This window comes from Hyperolius riggenbachi, chromosome 10, assembly GCF_040937935.1.
Source record: "Hyperolius riggenbachi isolate aHypRig1 chromosome 10, aHypRig1.pri, whole genome shotgun sequence".
NCBI classification, from domain to species: Eukaryota; Metazoa; Chordata; class Amphibia; order Anura; family Hyperoliidae; genus Hyperolius; species Hyperolius riggenbachi.
Genome location: NC_090655.1, coordinates 87786263 through 87804396, shown reverse-complemented (window position 1 = coordinate 87804396; position 18134 = coordinate 87786263). Strand labels below are relative to the sequence as shown.

Here is an 18134-nt window from a genome sequence, read left to right as displayed (position 1 = left end):
AATGATGTTGTATAGGGGGCAGGTCAAACCGCCATAAAATTTGCGTTTGTTCGCGAATGTGAACCACTAAAGCGTGCAAACCGTTCGGGCCATCTCTACTGTGGAGTTGGAGTCGGAGTAATCTTTGGGTACTAGGAGTCAGTGGTTTCATAAACTGAGGAGTTTTAAAGGTGGGAATGGGAATTTAAAGGTGGGAATGTGAACTGTTGGAGATGTCTTACCGAGTTTGTTTCATATATGCATATGTGGTGGTCGTGTCCGGTTATACAGAACTTTTGGAGAGAGATAGGAAATTTCATTAAACTCCATTCCCCTTTCGATCCCAGTAACGCTCTGTTGAGTTGCAGAAAACCTGACAGCTTTATACATGCAAATAAATTAGTAACCCCGGCAGCAATTGTGGCCAGGAAACTTATAGCAAAATCCTGGAAGAACCCTGTAGCTCCCAGTATGGATAGTGGATATGGATGATGTCAGATTTTTTGCAAGGTGGCGAGGGCTGTGTGGAAGATGCTGGTACCAACAAACAAATGGAGGAATGGAAAATTGCATGGGAAAAAATAAGTAACATGTAGTTGAAGTAGGAAAGATGAGGAGAAAAGAACCAAATAACCATTATATTACCAACTGAAATTGTATGGATAAATGGATGGATGAATGTGCAGTTGCAAGGACGTATGTTAAAGTATAGAAGGCACTTATATGAATGTGTGTAAAAGGCGAAATAAGAGTAATTGCTTTGCTTCTTATGCTCTCAGCTTAGATATGTGACCTGTTTGTGCTTGCGGCCTGTCCCTCCCGCTGGGCTCGGTCCGGCCCTGGTGGCTCTTGCATGGAGGGCACGCCCATAAACAAGAGGGTAGTCGGAAAGGGATATTAGCCTGGATAGCTCAGTCGGGTGTTTTTGTTTTGATTTTTCCTTTCTTTTTCTCTTTTTTACTAGAATTAGTTTGATCTGAGTCACTGGTGAAATGTTTAGCTACATAAATATTTACAATATATTGTAGTGATGATGGAGGGAGGGAGGGGGGAGGAGAGGAAAGAAAATCAAACTATGATGCAAACCTGAGACCCACGTATGATGGCTTCACAGCTGTCACATGGTCATATCTGGGTCACATACCGGCTGAGTTTGAAAAGAACAAAAATAAATAAAAATAAACTGAGGAGTTTGAGTTGGATGATTTTTGTATCCCCTCCATAGCCCTGCTTGCCCAGCTCTTACTGTATACTGAGCTTTCAGCTTCAGTTTTTGAGTCACACAGCAGTGACAAGCATGCGGCCAGTGGAGTCACAGCGTGTAATCTGCATGCTCATTCTGTGCCAGTGACTTAACATGTTAGAGGTAGAGGAAGTCAGACAACTGGCATTGTTTATTCGGGAAAGAAGATGGCAGTCTCCATGTTCCCCTTACTCCAGGCTTCCTCTATCATAATTTTATTTTATATTGTTTATATTCTTCTGTATTACTAAGTCCATTTTTTTTCTTTTGACTTGTGCTAAAATACAGTTCTGCATGGGTGTTTTGTTTTTCCTAATACATCATTCTGAGGCATTTTTCATCCTGCAGTTGATTTAGGGTCCTTTTACACTTTTGCTGCTTGTTGTAACTGAAAGGACAACTGATGTGCAGTGCAGTACCCATGTTTCCCTAGGCCATCTTTCACACTAAACACTGAAAAACAGAAGCTTTTATTACAATGCACTGCTCTGGGTCCTATAGAGCCTTCCCCGTTCTCCTTGTTGTCCCCTTGTTCCCCTGCAGGCTGCTTCGGTTGAATCTCGTGCTGCGGGGGACTTTGAGCGCTTCCGAAGACCGGCGGCTCTGTAATGCGAGTGCGCAAGAGAGGGCGCTTGTGGATGCGCAGTACAGAGCAGCTCTTCTCCGGAAGGCCTGGTGCTTCCGAAGACTGCCTAAGAGAGCAGTCCACGACCAGTTGCTCGTGGACGGCTAACGGGGAAACAAGGACATCAGGAGGAGAATGGGAAGGTTTTATAGGACCCCAGAGTCTTCCCTTTCCTTAGGTGAGTATATGTTTTTTATAAAAACGCTTCAGACTCCCTTTAGTGTAAAAGGTCCATTATTCTATAATGGGATTGGGATCTTGGGTCCCATTCACACTCTGTCCGGTACCCTGCATTTTAATACAGTGGACAGCAGGTGCAATACAGATATTCAGAAAATGTCTCTGCCTATTGCACTGTTCTGCAGCACAAGATTTTTAGGACGGTGGATTGCATTGCCAGCCATGAGATGGCATTCTACTGCTCCAGCAGTGCAGCTGACAGCTCAGCAGCAGAGCTGAGCATGACGTTAAATACAAGGCAACACTCATGTCTAATGTGAACCCTGGTGGAGCTATAGCTCCCTGCACCCTGCAAATCCGTTTTCCGATTCAGATTCAGTTTCCGATTTCGATTTTCAAATCCGATTTTCCCTGACTACGTTCAACAGAAAAACGGATAAAAAAAAACGCAGCATGCAGTAAAGATTAAAAATCGGAATTGGATGTAAAAAACGATTAAAAAGCGGAATCTGAATTGGAAATGCATGCAGTGTGCAAGAGGCCTAATTTTGCTATGTGTTGTGCAGCAGTATGCTTTTGGTAGATGCAACCTATCTTGTTCCTCTGCTTTTGTATTTATTGCTGTCTGTGAGAGCATATAGTAGACACAACACAGAGGATGACGCACATTGTGAAACCATTATGACAGCCTGTCTACACTACCCAAACAGTGCTTACAAAGATTAAACCTGACATCCCTTTAAAGTGATCCCACGCCTACATCCCAGAGCTTATTGCATATTGCTTATACATTACAACAAATAGCAACCATATTCTTTTGCTAAGAAATAGTATCCACCCTCTGTACCAGATATGTTAGGAAACAACTGAAATCCCCCAAAATAGGAACACTAGGTGGCACATGCTTGGAGATAATGTTTATTTTTCGTTTCTCATTGCAAAAACTGGGAAGTTTAAATTTTATATCACATCTCTACTATCCAGCCATCATCACTCTCTCCCAACCCCTACTGTGATTTATAAATCTGTAAGAAACAGAATTAGTTCTACAACAGTCAAAGGACATGAGAAAAAGTCTGGCACTATAGTGTTTATTGTACAAACAGATGTCACATCAAATAAATTTAAAGTGCATCAGCAAGGCATGATATACATAGATTGATCATGCAGTAAAAACATACCAACATGGTGTCTTCATATTCGACTGGGTACAGGTGGGAGGCAGCGGTGGTGGGTGCCACAAGGTGCACGGCCTAACGACCGTTTCGCATGGCTTGCACCAGGCTTTGTCAAAGGTGAAATGTACACATTTCACCTTTGACAAAGCCTGGCGCAAGCCATGCGAAACGGTCGTTAGGCCGTGCACCTTGTGGCACCCATCACCGCTGCCTCCCACCTGTACCCAGTCGAATATGAAGACACCATGTTGGTATGTTTTTACTGCATGATCAATCTATGTATATCATGCCTTGCTGATGCACTTTAAATTCACTTGATGTGGCATCTGTTTGTACAATAAACACTATAGTGCCAGATTTTTTCTCATGTCCTTTGACTGTTGTAGAACTCTCTCCTTTGTCAGTCTTGAGCACATAGTGTACTGGGTACCATTTCTGATTTTTGGCTTTACCACCCCGAGTGCCTGCCTGCTCTCCCACACATTAGAAACAGGATTAGTGAGGGTCAAACATTAATTTTGTTGGTTACCATTTAGATGTAGCTCATTTGGTTAATTGAGTAAAACCCTGGATTACAAGGGCAGAAACTTGGTTTATGAATGCTTTGCAAGACAAGCAAACCTTTTTATGAAATTTTGACGTGACAAGCAAGCAATATCTTGGTATTCAAGCACAGAATGTTTACATGCGTCTCATCACAACTGAGCCAATGGTTCTTCTCCCTTTTACACTGCAGGATTGTTCATAATAGTCGGAAAGTGTAGGCTCTGCCGCCACTATGAGATATACAGTCCTATCACCAAAGGCAGGAGATAACCGACATCCAAACACCACCTTGATTAAAGAGACTGCGTGCTCATGATGCTATTAGCAGATGTATATAACATGGATCATTGGAGAAGAGAAACAAGTTCCATAAGGCACTGCAGTTAATTCATATTTATTCATGTTTTCAGTGTGATCTAGATCACAGCATGTGAGATTCTTTGTATTCAAAAAGGCAGGTGCATAAGTCGTAAGCAAACAACTTGTGCTATGTCAGCATCAAAATTATGCACGAGATAGATATCCTACCATATCAGAGGGTGGTGGTGGTGGGTGCAGGGCAAAAACGATAGCCTAACAGCTGTTTCGCATGGCGGTGCTTCTTCTGCGGCTGATCCAAGTGGATCAGCCTCGCAAGAAGCACCGCCGTGCGAAACGGCTGTTAGGCTATCGTTTTTGCCCTGCACCCACCACCACCACCCTCTGATATGGTAGGACATCTACCTCATGCATAATTTTGATGCTGACATCATAGCACAAGTTGTTTGCTTACGACTTATGCACCTGACTTTTTGAATACAAAGAATCTCACATGCTGTGATTTTAAATCACACTGAAAACACAAATAAATACGAATTAACTGCATTGCCTGATGGAACTTGTTTCTTTTCTCCAATGATCCATGTTCATAATAGTTTATAGTGCAGGGACTGAACAATGTCACATTTCGATGAAATCCTCAAAAGTAGGCAAAAGCAACGGCCATTAATCCTTATGTTCACTCACCCCTCATCTATCCTTCATGGCACCTCTCCCGACCCCACCCAAACTGCTACACCTCATTTGTCCACCAACATCTCATCTATCCTTCATGGCACCTCTCGCAACCCCACCTAAACTGCCACACCTCACCTGCCATCTATCCTTCATGGCAACTCTCCTGACCCTGTTCACTCACCCCTCATCTATCCTTCATGTCACATCTCCTGACCTCACCCAAACTGATCCACCTCATCTGTCCACCAACATCTCATCTATCCTTCATGGCACCTCTCACGACCCCACCTAAACTGCCACACCTGACCTCACCTGCCCACCAACCTCTCATCTCTCCTTTCTGGCAACTATTCTGACCCTGTCCACTCACCCCTCATCTATCCTTCATGCCACCTCTCTTGACACTGTCCACTCACCCCTCATCTATCCTTCATATCACTTCTCCCGACCCTGTCCACTCACCCCTCATCTATCCTTCATGCCACCTCTCCCAACCCCACCCAAACTGCTACACCTCATCTGCCCACCAACATCTCATCTATCCTTCATGCTACCTCTCCGGACCCTGTCCACTCACCCCTCATCTATCCTTCATGCCACCTCTCCTGACACTGTCCACTCACCCCTCATCTATCCTTCATGCCACCTCTCCCAACCCCACCTAAACTGCCACACCTCACCTGCCTACCAACATCTCATCTATCCTTCATGGCACCTCTCGCGACCCCACCTAAACTGCCACACCTGACCACCAACATCTCATCTCTCCTTTCTGGCAACTATCCTGACCCTGTTCACTCACCCCTCATCTATCCTTCATGTCACCTCTCCTGACCCTGTCCACTCACCCCTCCTCTATCCTTCATGCCACCTCTCCTGACCCTGTTCACTCACCCCTCCTCTATCCTTCATGCCACCTCTCCTGACCCTGTCCACTCACCCCTCATCTATCCTTCATGCCACCTCTCCTGACCCTGTTCACTCACCCCTCATCTATTCTTCATGTCACCTCTCCTGACCCTGTCCACTCACCCCTCATCTATCCTTCATGTCACCTCTCCTGACTCTGTCCACTCACCCCTCATATATCCTTCAGGTCACCTCTCCTGACCTCACCCAAACTGCTACACCTCATCTGTCCACCAACATCTCATCTATCCTTCATGGCACCTCTCGCGACCCCACCTAAACTGCCACACCTGACCTCACCTGCCCACCAACCTCTCTCCTTTCTGGCAACTATCCTGACCCTGTACACTTACCCCTTATTTAGTATTTAGTATTTAAGTATTTATATAGCGCCGACATATTACGCAGCGCTGTACAGTGTATATATATATTGTCTTGTCACTAACTGTCCCTCAAAGGAGCTCACAATCTAATCCCTACCATTGCCATATGTCTATATTATGTAGTGTAAGTACTGTAGTCTAGGACCAATTTTTAGGGGGAGCCAATTAACTTATCTGTATGTTTTTGGAATGTGGGAGGAAACCGGAGTGCCTGGGGGAAACCCACGTAGACACGGAGAGAACATACAAACTCTTTGCAGATAGTGCCCTGGCTGGGATTCGAACCAGGAACCCAGCGCTGCAAGGCGAGAGAGCTAACCACTACGCCACCGTGCTGCCCTTATCTATCCTTCATGCCACCTCTCCTGATCCTGTTCACTCACCCCTCATCTATCCTTCATGCCACCTCTCCTGATCCTGTTCACTCACCCCTTATCTATCCTTCATGTCACCTCTCCTGATCCTGTTCACTCACCCCTCCTCTATCCTTCATGCCACCTCTCCTGACCCTGTTCACTCACCCCGCATCTATCCCTTATGTCACCTCTCCTGACCTCACCCAAACTGCTACACCTCATCTGTCCACCAACATCTCATCTATCCTTCATGCCACCTCTCTTGACCCTGTTCACTCACCCCGCATCTATCCTTCATGTCACCTCTCCTGACCCTGTCTACTCACCCCTCATCTATCCTACATGTCACCTCTCCTGACCCCACCTAAACTGCCACACCTGACCTCACCTGCCCACCAACCTCTCATCTCTCCTTTCTGGCAACTATCCTGACCCTGTTCACTCATCCCCTCATCTATCCTTCATGTCACCTCTCCTGACCCTGTCCACTCACCCTTCATCTATCCTTCATGGCACCTCTCCCGACCCTGTCCACCCACCCCTCATCTATCTTTCATGGCACCTCTCCTGACCCCACCTAAACTGCCACACCTCACCTGCCCACCAACAGCTCATCTATCCTTCATGCCAGCTCTCCGGACCCTGTCAACTCACCCCTCATCTATCCTTCATGCCACCTCTCCTGACCCTGTCCACTCACCCCTCATCTATCCTTCATGCCACCTCTCCTGACCCTGTCCACTCACCCCTCATCTATCCTTCATATCACTTCTCCCGACCCTGTCCACTCACCCCTCATCTATCCTTCATGCCACCTCTCCCAACCCCACCCAAACTGCTACACCTCATCTGCCCACCAACATCTCATCTATCCTTCGTGGCACCTCTCCCGACCCTACCTAAACTGCCACACCTCACCTGCCCACCAACATCTCATCTATCCTTCATGCCACTTCTCCTGACCCTGTCCACTCACCCCTCATCTATCCTTCATATCGCTTCTCCTGACCCTGTCCACTCACCCCTCATCTATCCTTCATGTCCACTCTCCTGACCCAGTCCACTCACCCCTCATCTATCCTTCATGTCACCCTTTCCTGACTCTGTCCACTCACCCCTCATATATCCTTCATGTCACCTCTCCTGACCTCACCCAAACTGCTACACCTCATCTGTCCACCAACATCTCATCTATCCTTCATGGCACCTCTCGCGACCCCACCTAAACTGCCACACCTGACCTCACCTGCCCACCAACCTCTCTCCTTTCTGGCAACTATCCTGACCCTGTACACTTACCCCTTATTTAGTATTTAAGTATTTATATAGCGCCGACATATTACGCAGCGCTGTACAGTGTATATATATATATTGTCTTGTCACTAACTGTCCCTCAAAGGAGCTCACAATCTAATCCCTACCATTGCCATATGTCTATATTATGTAGTGTAAGTACTGTAGTCTAGGGCCAATTTTTAGGGGGAGCCAATTAACTTATCTGTATGTTTTTGGAATGTGGGAGGAAACCGGAGTGCCTGGGGGAAACCCACGCAGACACGGAGAGAACATACAAACTCTTTGCAGATAGTGCCCTGGCTGGGATTCGAACCAGGAACCCAGCGCTGCAAGGCAAGAGAGCTAACCACTACGCCACCGTGCTGCCCTTATCTATCCTTCATGTCACCTCTCCTGATCCTGTTCACTCACCCCTCCTCTATCCTTCATGCCACCTCTCCTGACCCTGTTCACTCACCCCGCATCTATCCCTTATGTCACCTCTCCTGACCTCACCCAAACTGCTACACCTCATCTGTCCACCAACATCTCATCTATCCTTCATGCCACCTCTCTTGACCCTGTTCACTCACCCCGCATCTATCCTTCATGTCACCTCTCCTGACCCTGTCTACTCACCCCTCATCTATCCTACATGTCACCTCTCCTGACCCCACCTAAACTGCCACACCTGACCTCACCTGCCCACCAACCTCTCATCTCTCCTTTCTGGCAACTATCCTGACCCTGTTCACTCATCCCCTCATCTATCCTTCATGTCACCTCTCCTGACCCTGTCCACTCACCCCTCATCTATCCTTCATGGCACCTATCCTGACCCCACCTAAACTGCCACACCTCACCTGCCCACCAACAGCTCATCTATCCTTCATGCCAGCTCTCCGGACCCTGTCAACTCACCCCTCATCTATCCTTCATGCCACCTCTCCTGACCCTGTCCACTCACCCCTCATCTATCCTTCATGCCACCTCTCCTGACCCTGTCCACTCACCCCTCATCTATCCTTCATATCACTTCTCCCGACCCTGTCCACTCACCCCTCATCTATCCTTCATGCCACCTCTCCCAACCCCACCCAAACTGCTACACCTCATCTGCCCACCAACATCTCATCTATCCTTCGTGGCACCTCTCCCGACCCTACCTAAACTGCCACACCTCACCTGCCCACCAACATCTCATCTTTCCTTCATGCCACTTCTCCTGACCCTGTCCACTCACCCCTCATCTATCCTTCATATCACTTCTCCTGACCCTGTCCACTCACCCCTCATCTATCCTTCATATCACTTCTCCTGACCCAGTCCACTCACCCCTCATCTATCCTTCATGTCCACTCTCCTGACCCAGTCCACTCACCCCTCATCTATCCTTCATGTCACCTCTCCTTACCCTGTCCACTCATCCCTCATCTATCCTTCATGTCGCCTCTTCTGACCCTGTCCACTCACCCCTCATCTATCCTTCATGTCACCTCCCCTGACCCTGTCCACTCGCCCCTCATCTATCCTTCATGTCACCTCTCCTGACTACACCTAAACTGCCACACTGAACCTGTCCTTTATTCTAATGAGCCACCTATGCTTTGCCCATGTACATTGTAAGTCTCTACTAGAGAGAGTCAATGGAATTCTGTAATTACAAGTTTATTTAGAATCATGCAAATTTTCTATGAAATGTTTGCAGCTTGAGATGAACAAACCAAATCTCATATCGACTCACTTTGATTTTTCTAACTACATACATTTGTAGAAAAAATGTCCAGTTCTGCATCAGCTCTTAATTATTTGCATCTCATTGACCACTCCTTATTTTCACCTGTCCTGTGCTCCTCAGCTCTCTCCATCAAAGCCATCACCCACAATTCTATTCCACCCACCTGTCTACAGTGTCAGCTGTCTGCCTGCTCTGCACATCTCCACCCAGCCAGACCTGCTACAAATCCAAGCCTTGTATGAATGCTTTCCTGCAGACCATTGCCTTCATTCCCATCTGGCTCCATATATAGATTTTAGGTTTGATATACCTTATCTAGACTTTTTTTTTTTATATATATAAACTACAGCGCTGGACAGTGAACATTCTAAAAGGGATTTGAGAAATGGAAGCAGACATGTAAAAGCAATGTAAAGATATTGTTAAGCAGGTGCGGTTTGTGTTGTGCTCCCAGATCCAGACACAAAAGATTCCTAAAGCAAGGTCTTTCTGTAACGATAGAGCTCCCTCTGGTGGCTGCTAAACTGTCAGACACATCAGAAAAGCCACAGACTATTAGGAATAGAATTTATTGTTATGGGGGTGAAATCTATTTTTAATATTTCAAGGAGATTTGAGAAATGAGTAGACATATTGATTGAAGGAGGGACACACAAATACAGCATCCTGTGTGTGGAAGTGTTAGGCACAGTCTCCCGTGCAGTCTGTGTGACAGCTCAGTGTGACTGTCACTAGCACCACCTCTATACATCTGTGCTGCTTTGTCCAATGCTTTTAAACAGTCCTTTTCAACTCCTTTATTTATAGGCAGAACAAATTGGGCTACCTTTATGGGGTAACATTTAAATGTTGGGGAGGTTCAAAAATGCAAAAACTAAAGGACAACTGAAGCAAGAGGGATATGGAGGCTGCCATATGTATTTCCTTTTATACAATACCAGTAACCTGGGTACTTTAGTCATAGACCCTGAACAAGCATACCGCAGATCAGGTGTTTCTGACATTGTCAGATCGGACAAGATTAGCTGCATGCTTGTTTCTAATGTTATTCAGACACTACTGCAGCCAAATAGAACAGCAGGGCTGCCAGGCAACTGGTATTGTTTAAAAGGAAATAAATATGGCAGCCTCCATATCCCTCTTGTTACAGTTGTCCTTTAAAGGGGCCTGAAGTAAGAGTAAAAGCAAATAAACGTGGCAGCATCCTTATCAAACAATACCGGTTGCTTGGCAGCCCTGCTGATCTGAAAGTGCCTAACCCAGTCAGAGCACCATTTAACCAACAAAAATAAATTATTTTTTACTCTTTCTAAAAGTTAAATGTAAGGAGTAATATACAGTGTACACACTAGTGGCCATCTCTGCTTCCCACAACACTGATTTCTTTTTGAGTGCTCTGCCAGGTACTTTGTTATACTTTTAGATTCAGTGCTCTTTCTGCCCAGCAACCCTCACTAGGATCCTGCCATTCTTTCTCCTGCCAGGGCTGGCCAGCTTAAAGAAAACCTATACTGAAAATTAAAAGTCAAAATAAACATACACAAGTCATACTTGCCTCCCGTGCAGTCTACGCCTCAATCTATTTTTCCTCTCCTGCATCCTGTTTGTCCACTGTGATCAATAGAATTCTCCGTCCTCCATTTTGAAAATGGCTATTACCCCATAACAGCTTCCTGGTCAGCACACTGTTAAACTGTAACATCGCCCACTTTAGCCATAGGGAAACATGGACACATCAGTTCTCCTCTCAGATGTATCTGACAGCAACTGATATATAACTGGCAGCAACTGATATATTTCAGTTCTGACAAAATGTTGTCAGAACTGGATGGGATCACTGTAAGAAGAAAATGGTGAGCTGCTGATAGGAACTGACGGTGAGGTTAGGATGTAATGTTCATTTGGAGTTACCTCATGTGTTTATTTTAAATATTTTTACTCAGTACAGGTTCTCTTTAAAGGGCCTTCTGCAGATTTCCAATGTCACTCTCTGTGCTTAACTTGTTGGCAAAGTAAACCCTCCATTGCTGTCTTGTTGGCAAGGTAAACCCCTTGATAGCCAGTGGCATGTAGTCAGCTTCTAAAGTATAGGTGTACAACGATCTGCCCCAAGCTTCACTGTACCACCACCACCAAATGTTCTCTTCTGTCCATGAATGCAGCTGCGGCTGAGCACATTGGCACTCTGTATGGATTGGTGCAGAGCTGGGTTTTTGAATTTAAAGAGTTCAGTACCAAAAGTAATTAGGATTCACAATAATCCATTTTATAGCATTGAGAGTTTGCCTGGTTCATCTCTAGCCTTTATGTACACCAACACTTTAATGTGAGATTTTAGCAGTTGCTTATGTAGTGTATTGGACACCCGTTGATGATTGTTTACAGACACCAAAATCGACCAAATTTTGTTGTGGCTGTAGGGGGAGTCTGAGGGGGTGGCATGCTGGTGGTAACCCTCCCACCATCCCCAGTGGCCTAGTGGTACCTCCCATGTGACATCCCTGATGAGCCCTCAGCCCCCGCGGCCCCTATATAGCTGATCAGGTGATAGCCCACGGGGAGGGGACCAACATTATTCCCTCCACCCTCTCCGTGAGCCCCCCTCCTTTTTAGAGTAGGGAACAGCGGTGCGGCTTGTGATTCAATCTCCCCACCCCAAAGCCGATGCGTCCATGCACCTTGGCAAAAGGCGGCTCTCTTCCTGCCTGATCCCTGCAACATGCAGGAACTAGAGTGAGTAGCTGGCTGCCTGGGCACATCAAGATCAGGTGCAATTCACTTACAAGCTGCACTGATGCACCCTACTCTGCAGGGGGACACGGGAGGGGGGCCCATGGAGAGGGAGGAATGATGTTTGCCCCCCTTCTCACGTCCCCAGACTCGCCAAGGCTAACCGGTCAAACTGGCTGGAGCCTCGAATGCTACTGCCCAGGTGTCACCCCGTTCATGGTGACACCTGGTGCGCTGCCGCTGTCCCTCCCCGCTTAGGATGCCACTCAAGCTCACTCCAACCTGAATTATCGCAAATTATTTCTGTTTTAGGAAAGCAAACTTTTGTTTTTCTTAACATCTTAGTAAGGGGGGTTTTAGGACCATTGTAGTCCCTTACACAATCCAATGAGTTCTGGTTCACCATGAGCTTGCTGGGTAATCTGTACCTCTCGGTGTTACAAGCCCTACTGCATAGAGCCAAATTAATCCATGCCATGCACTGATGAGGATCAAACAATCAGAAACAGTCTGTATGCATGTTGGATTATTATGGTTCTGTACAAATTAACAAGCTGGCACATCATTGCATTCCAGCGGTTCTGGAGGTGTGTTTAGCTTCTAAGGGTACAATGGTTAATTTGCATATATTCAGCAGTGATGCCTTGGGAGACCTCTCAAGCTCACTCCAACCTGAATTATCGCAAATTCTTTCTGTTTTAAGAAAGTAAACTTTTGTTTTTCTACTGAATAGTACTAAAGGGTATGTAGTCTAAAGAAGAGCCATAGAAAGCCAGCAGGTAGTGCAGATTCTTGGTGTCCTCTCAAAACAGGAATATCCGTTTTCAGGGAATCACTCCTTAAAAAAATAAAATCTTGCTTCTGCATTGACTCGAATCACTTGAAATCTGTGATATCAGAGGCTGCGGTACGGCAGTTCTCACTAGGTGGGGGTTTGATTGAGGTGATGCTTCCCTTTCAATAGCGGAATGACAGCTCATGAAGCACTTGATTTTTCTTGAACGATTTGCACATCGACCCCTAAAGCTTTTAAGCTCTACTACCCATCAGCAAACAGCATAATGACCCAGAACTGCCTCATTAACTGCACCCAATGAAGTCTGCATTTCTGAATATTAATGACTGCTGTTTTAATTGCTCGCAAACAAAATTAAACCATGTTACAGAAAAAGTTGAGCAGATCATTTTCTTTCTGAAGTATCTCAGTTAAAATGTATTGTGTTATTGGTAGAAGACATTGAAGACAATCGGGTGGGGCATCTGGGGATAAACGCTTCAGTGTGTTTTATCTGTGAGAGACACCTCTGTGCCTTCCCAGCCCCAGCACTGCGATTCTCAATTAATACATTCCCTTTACAGTGCACAGAAATGCTCCACTCAGAAAGTCCTCAATTATAAAAGGGATGGAGAGGAGACTGGCGGGAGGTAAGGAGGCTTCCACATGTTTTAATTATAGTTCTAATTTGGTTTCCCAATCTTCAGTTGCATCAATTATTACAAGGGCATGCTTTATTGGGGAAGCCGCTACAAATGTCAAATACAAATAGAAGAGTGGTACACACCTTCCATTCTGATTGGCCAATCACTGAGCAATTTTGCCAATTCCATGTAGTATAAAAGTCTGGTGTAGTCATGATGTCATGCTCCGTGTGGGCACGCAATGGGGGTTTTTAGGTAGCAAAGAAGGGGGACGGAGGAGAAGAGTTAAGCCTCGTACACACGTATGTGGACTTTCAACCACAGGGATTAAGGCTGGATCTCTCAGGCACCAGCTCCGGGCTGAGTGCTTTACAGACCAATCTCTAGCCTCTAGGCTAGTGATGTCTATAGAAGGGGGTGGATGATTGCACAGTGCATATAGGAGCGGGGTGAGTATAATAGACCTAGCCTGCCCTCCGACAAGATGATCTGGCAGTGCAGATCTCTTGCTGATTTGCTGCTTTACACACTCTATATACTTGGGTGCCTTGTCTGAGAACAGTCTTGGGTGTGTATGAAGCCCTAAGGTGCATACACACATCCAATTTTGATTGGCCAATGTTGCCAATTCCATGTAGTGTGAGAGCGTACCTACACAATCCTTTCATAGTGTTTAAAGTCAATGGGAAACTTAAAAAAAAAAATCCAGCTACTTACCCAGGGAGTGGGAAGGCTCTGGTAACTATAGAGCCCTCCCTCTCCTCTCCTGGTACCTGTTCCAGCGCTGGCTCCACCGTAGCAGTAATTGACTAAATTGGTAGAATTCTGCCCTCTCCGCCACCGAAGGGAGGCTTTGGTAATCCTCGGGAGCCTGAGTGCTCCTGAAGATGGGGCGCTCCATACTGTGCGCGCGCGAGCGCCCTCCCTCACATGTGTGCAGTATGGAGCTGCCTGTTGTCCCGAAGATATCCGAAGTCCCCGTGGCGGGGAATGTAAACAGGGGAGCCAGCGCTGCATCGAGAGCACCAGGAGAGGTGAGAGAAGGCTCATTAGGACCCAGAGCCTTCCCTCTGCTTAGGTAAGTATCTGGTTCTTTTTTTTTTTTTTTAAAGACTCCCATTAGCTTTAAGATCTGTCAGCCGTTCTATTACAAGAAAGTAGTAAAAACGGCTATCCGTCCTGTACCGCCTCTGATAGGCTTCAGCCTATCAGATGGCGGCGATCCCCGGCCAATCAGAGGCCGGGGATCGCTGATCTCCTTTACGGCGCTGCTGTCACAGCGCCATTTCTTCCCCGCATGTTTACATTTCGCCTGCGAGCCGCGATCGGAGTCTCGCAGCCTGTTCATGGAGTCCCCCGTCGTGAACTGACATGGAACGGCCGTTTCCATGGAAACACCACGGCGTTAGGCGGTTAAGTGGTTAAGCAAGATACACATTTGCCAAAATATAAGGAATGTGCCTCTGTTATTCCTCTCACTTCAGGTTCCCTTTAAAAGTTGATGTGGATCAAAACGTGAAAAGTAAAGTTGTTGTATGTATTTATTTTGTTTCTTTTTGAATCCTAGGATGTGCCAACTAAACTAGTAGCTAAAGCCGTTCCCCTGCCTATGACTGTGCGAGGACACTGGTTCCTGAGCCCGAGGACCGAGTACACTGTGGCTGTCCAAACCGCATCCAAACAAGTGGATGGAGATTATGCTGTGTCAGAGTGGAGTGAGATCATCGAATTCTGCACCGCAGGTAAAGGACACACAAAAGAAACGTACTACTAAATTACAGACTAGCTGAACTAGGTAACCACTGCAAAAATGGAGTTCCTATTAGAAATTATTATTCATTTCTATTTTTCATTGTTTAGTGCCTTTAGGAAGCCTGGTACTATCAATCCACTTGTTCTCCCTGTGCATGCATTATGCCTGTGCTACTCATCTTCTTCGCCCCATAGGTGTCCTCTGCTCATCCACTCTGTGCTCCATAAATGTGTCTGCTCCACTCATTTATACTGCGTACACCCCGTGTGTCTGCTCCCCTTGTCCATCCTGCATGTGCCCCGTGTGTCTGCTCCCCTTGTCCATCCTGCATGTGCCCCGTGTGTCTGCTCCCCTTGTCCGTCCTGCATGTGCCCCGTGTGTCTGCTCTCCTTATCCATCCTGCATGTGCACCGTGTGTCTGCTCCCGTTATCCATCCTGCATGTGCACCGTGTGTCTGCTCCTCTTATCCGTCCTGCATGTGCCCCGTGTGTCTGCTCCACTTGTCTGCCTTGCATGTGCCCTGTGTGTCTGCTCCCCTTATCCGTCCTGCATGTGCCCTGTGTGTCTGCTCCCCTTATCCTTCCTGCATGTGCCCCGTGTGTCTGCTCTCCTTATCCATCCTGCATGTGCACCGTGTGTCTGCTCCCGTTATCCATCCTGCATGTGCACCGTGTGTCTGCTCCTCTTATCCGTCCTGCATGTGCCCCGTGTGTCTGCTCCACTTGTCTGCCTTGCATGTGCCCTGTGTGTCTGCTCCCCTTATCCGTCCTGCATGTGCCCTGTGTGTCTGCTCCCCTTATCCTTCCTGCATGTGCCCCGTGTGTCTGCTCGCCTTGTCTGCCTTTTATGTGCCCTGCGTGTCTGCTCCCCTTATCCTTCCTGCATGTGCCCCGTGTGTCTGCTCCCCTTATCCGTCCTGCATGTGCCCTGTGTGTCTGCTCCCCTTATCCGTCCTTCATGTGCCCCGTGTGTCTTCTCCCCTTGTCCATCCTGCATGTGCCCTGTGTGTCTGCTCCCCTTATCCGTCCTGCATGTGCCCTGTGTGTCTGCTCCCCTTATCCTTCCTGCATGTGCCCCGTGTGTCTGCTCCCCTTGTCTGCCTTTTATGTACCCTGCGTGTCTGCTCCCCTTATCCACCCTGCATGTGCCCCGTGTGTCTGCTCCCCTTACCCATCCTGCATGTGCCTCGTGTGTCTGCTCCCCTTATCCATCCTGCATGTGCCCCGTGTGTCTGCTCCCCTTATCCGTCCTGCATGTGCCCCGTGTGTCTGCTCCCCTTATCCGTCCTGCATGTGCCCCGTGTGTCTGCTCCCCTTATCCGTCCTGCATGTGCCCCGTGTCTCTGCTCCCCTTATCCGTCCTGCATGTGCCCCGTGTGTCTGCTCCCCTTGTCTGCCTTTTATGTGCCCTGCGTGTCTGCTCCCCTTATCAGTCCTGCATGTGCCCCGTGTGTCTGCTCCCCTTATCAGTCCTGCATGTGCCCTGTGTGTCTGCTCCCCTTATCCGTCCTTCATGTGCCCCGTGTGTCTGCTCCCCTTGTGCACCCTGCATGAGCCCTTTGTGTCTGCTCCCCTTATGCACCCTGCATGTGCCCCGTGTGTCTTCTCCCCTTGTCCATCCTGCATGTACCCCGTGTGTCTGCTCCCCTTGTGCACCCTGCATGAGCCCTTTGTGTCTGCTCCCCTTATGCACCCTGCATGCACTCTACACCTGCTTCTTTATGCACCCTGCCTGCCTTTCGTTCACCACAAGAACCCTCTCCTCACGCTCCCTCTCTCTGCTCACCCAGTAATTTCTCCATCATCATTTCTTACCGGTTTTCTTATTTTGCACTGTGATGGTTATTTTGGAGTCTTCTGCTGAAACTGTACTTCTCGGCTTCCTTGGGGAATCGGTTTTCCTTGATGTCTTCTCGGTTCTTTTATTTCTTTACTCCAGAGTAATTGATTCTCCTAAAGTTCTAGCCTAGTTTTTCAGATCTGCACCATCGTTCTTCTGTCATTTTGTTTGGAGCAGTAGAGAGGTTCAGGGGCGAAGCAATAGGGGGTGCAGGGGTTGCGGCCGCATCGGGGCCACAGGGGCCCTCCCTCAACTTCAATATTAGCTCTCTATTGATCCTGTGCTCATTATAATCACTTCTATAGATACTTTGAATAGTGGTAATCATTAACAAGCTATTTCCCATCCCCTTCTTGCACCTCTGACACTGTAGTTGCCTTTGGCAGGTTTTGGTGTGCCGTATCAATTGTTATGTACTGAGAGCTTGGGGGGCCCCAATGTAAAACTTGCATCGGAGCCCACAGCTACGCCACTGGAGAGGTTAGATGAGAAGATAGTCATTTGAGTGCCCTCTAGCTCACTAAGCATCATGTAGTTCACTTATCAGCCATATTTCTCTGACTTGCATATTTCACTCTACCCTGGACTACTCTCCTAGAGTTTGCTCATGCTACAGTGATATGTTTCACTCCACTGATCTGCATGGCTTTAAGGCAGGGGTGTCAAACCCAAATATGAAGTTGGCCGCAATTTTAAACTGCAACCTAGTCGTAGGCTAACCTCAATGTCTACTAGCCACCTTCCTCCCATATAAAGTTTCCTGGTGTCTTTTGGCCCCCACCAACCCCTATACAGTTCCCTGGTGTCTAGCACTTTCCCCCCTACCTCCCCATATGGCTTCCCTGCTGTTCTAGGGTTTCACCTCCAGTACAGCTTCCTGGAGTTCTAGAGTGGGCCAAACATTATGTAAAGTGGGGAAACCCCTTAAGGGCCAAATTTAATGGCTCTGAGGGCCAGATTTGACCTGTGGGCTGGAGTTTGTCA

The 18134-nt window shown here is 47.3% G+C and overlaps 2 protein-coding genes across 10 annotated transcripts in view; one reads left to right on the top strand and one right to left on the bottom strand.

Moving 5' to 3' along the window:
* Positions 1-18134, bottom strand: part of FAM13C (family with sequence similarity 13 member C) — a 508143-nt gene that overhangs the window by 87704 nt on the left and 402305 nt on the right. For 5 of the 7 annotated variants that reach the window (XR_011024563.1, XR_011024566.1, XR_011024568.1 and 2 more), the window contains one exon: positions 17126-17306. The exons of the other annotated variants lie outside the window; for them this stretch is intronic. The gene's annotated coding sequence lies outside the window, so the exon portion shown is untranslated. The remainder of the gene's footprint in view (positions 1-17125; positions 17307-18134) is intronic. 7 annotated transcript variants of the gene reach the window in all.
* The window catches only part of PHYHIPL (phytanoyl-CoA 2-hydroxylase interacting protein like), a 301123-nt gene that overhangs the window by 272945 nt on the left and 10044 nt on the right, over positions 1-18134 (top strand). For all 3 annotated transcript variants that reach the window (XM_068258697.1, XM_068258695.1, XM_068258696.1), the window contains exon 3: positions 15125-15299. In XM_068258697.1, the coding sequence (XP_068114798.1) occupies positions 15125-15299 (175 nt within the window). The remainder of the gene's footprint in view (positions 1-15124; positions 15300-18134) is intronic.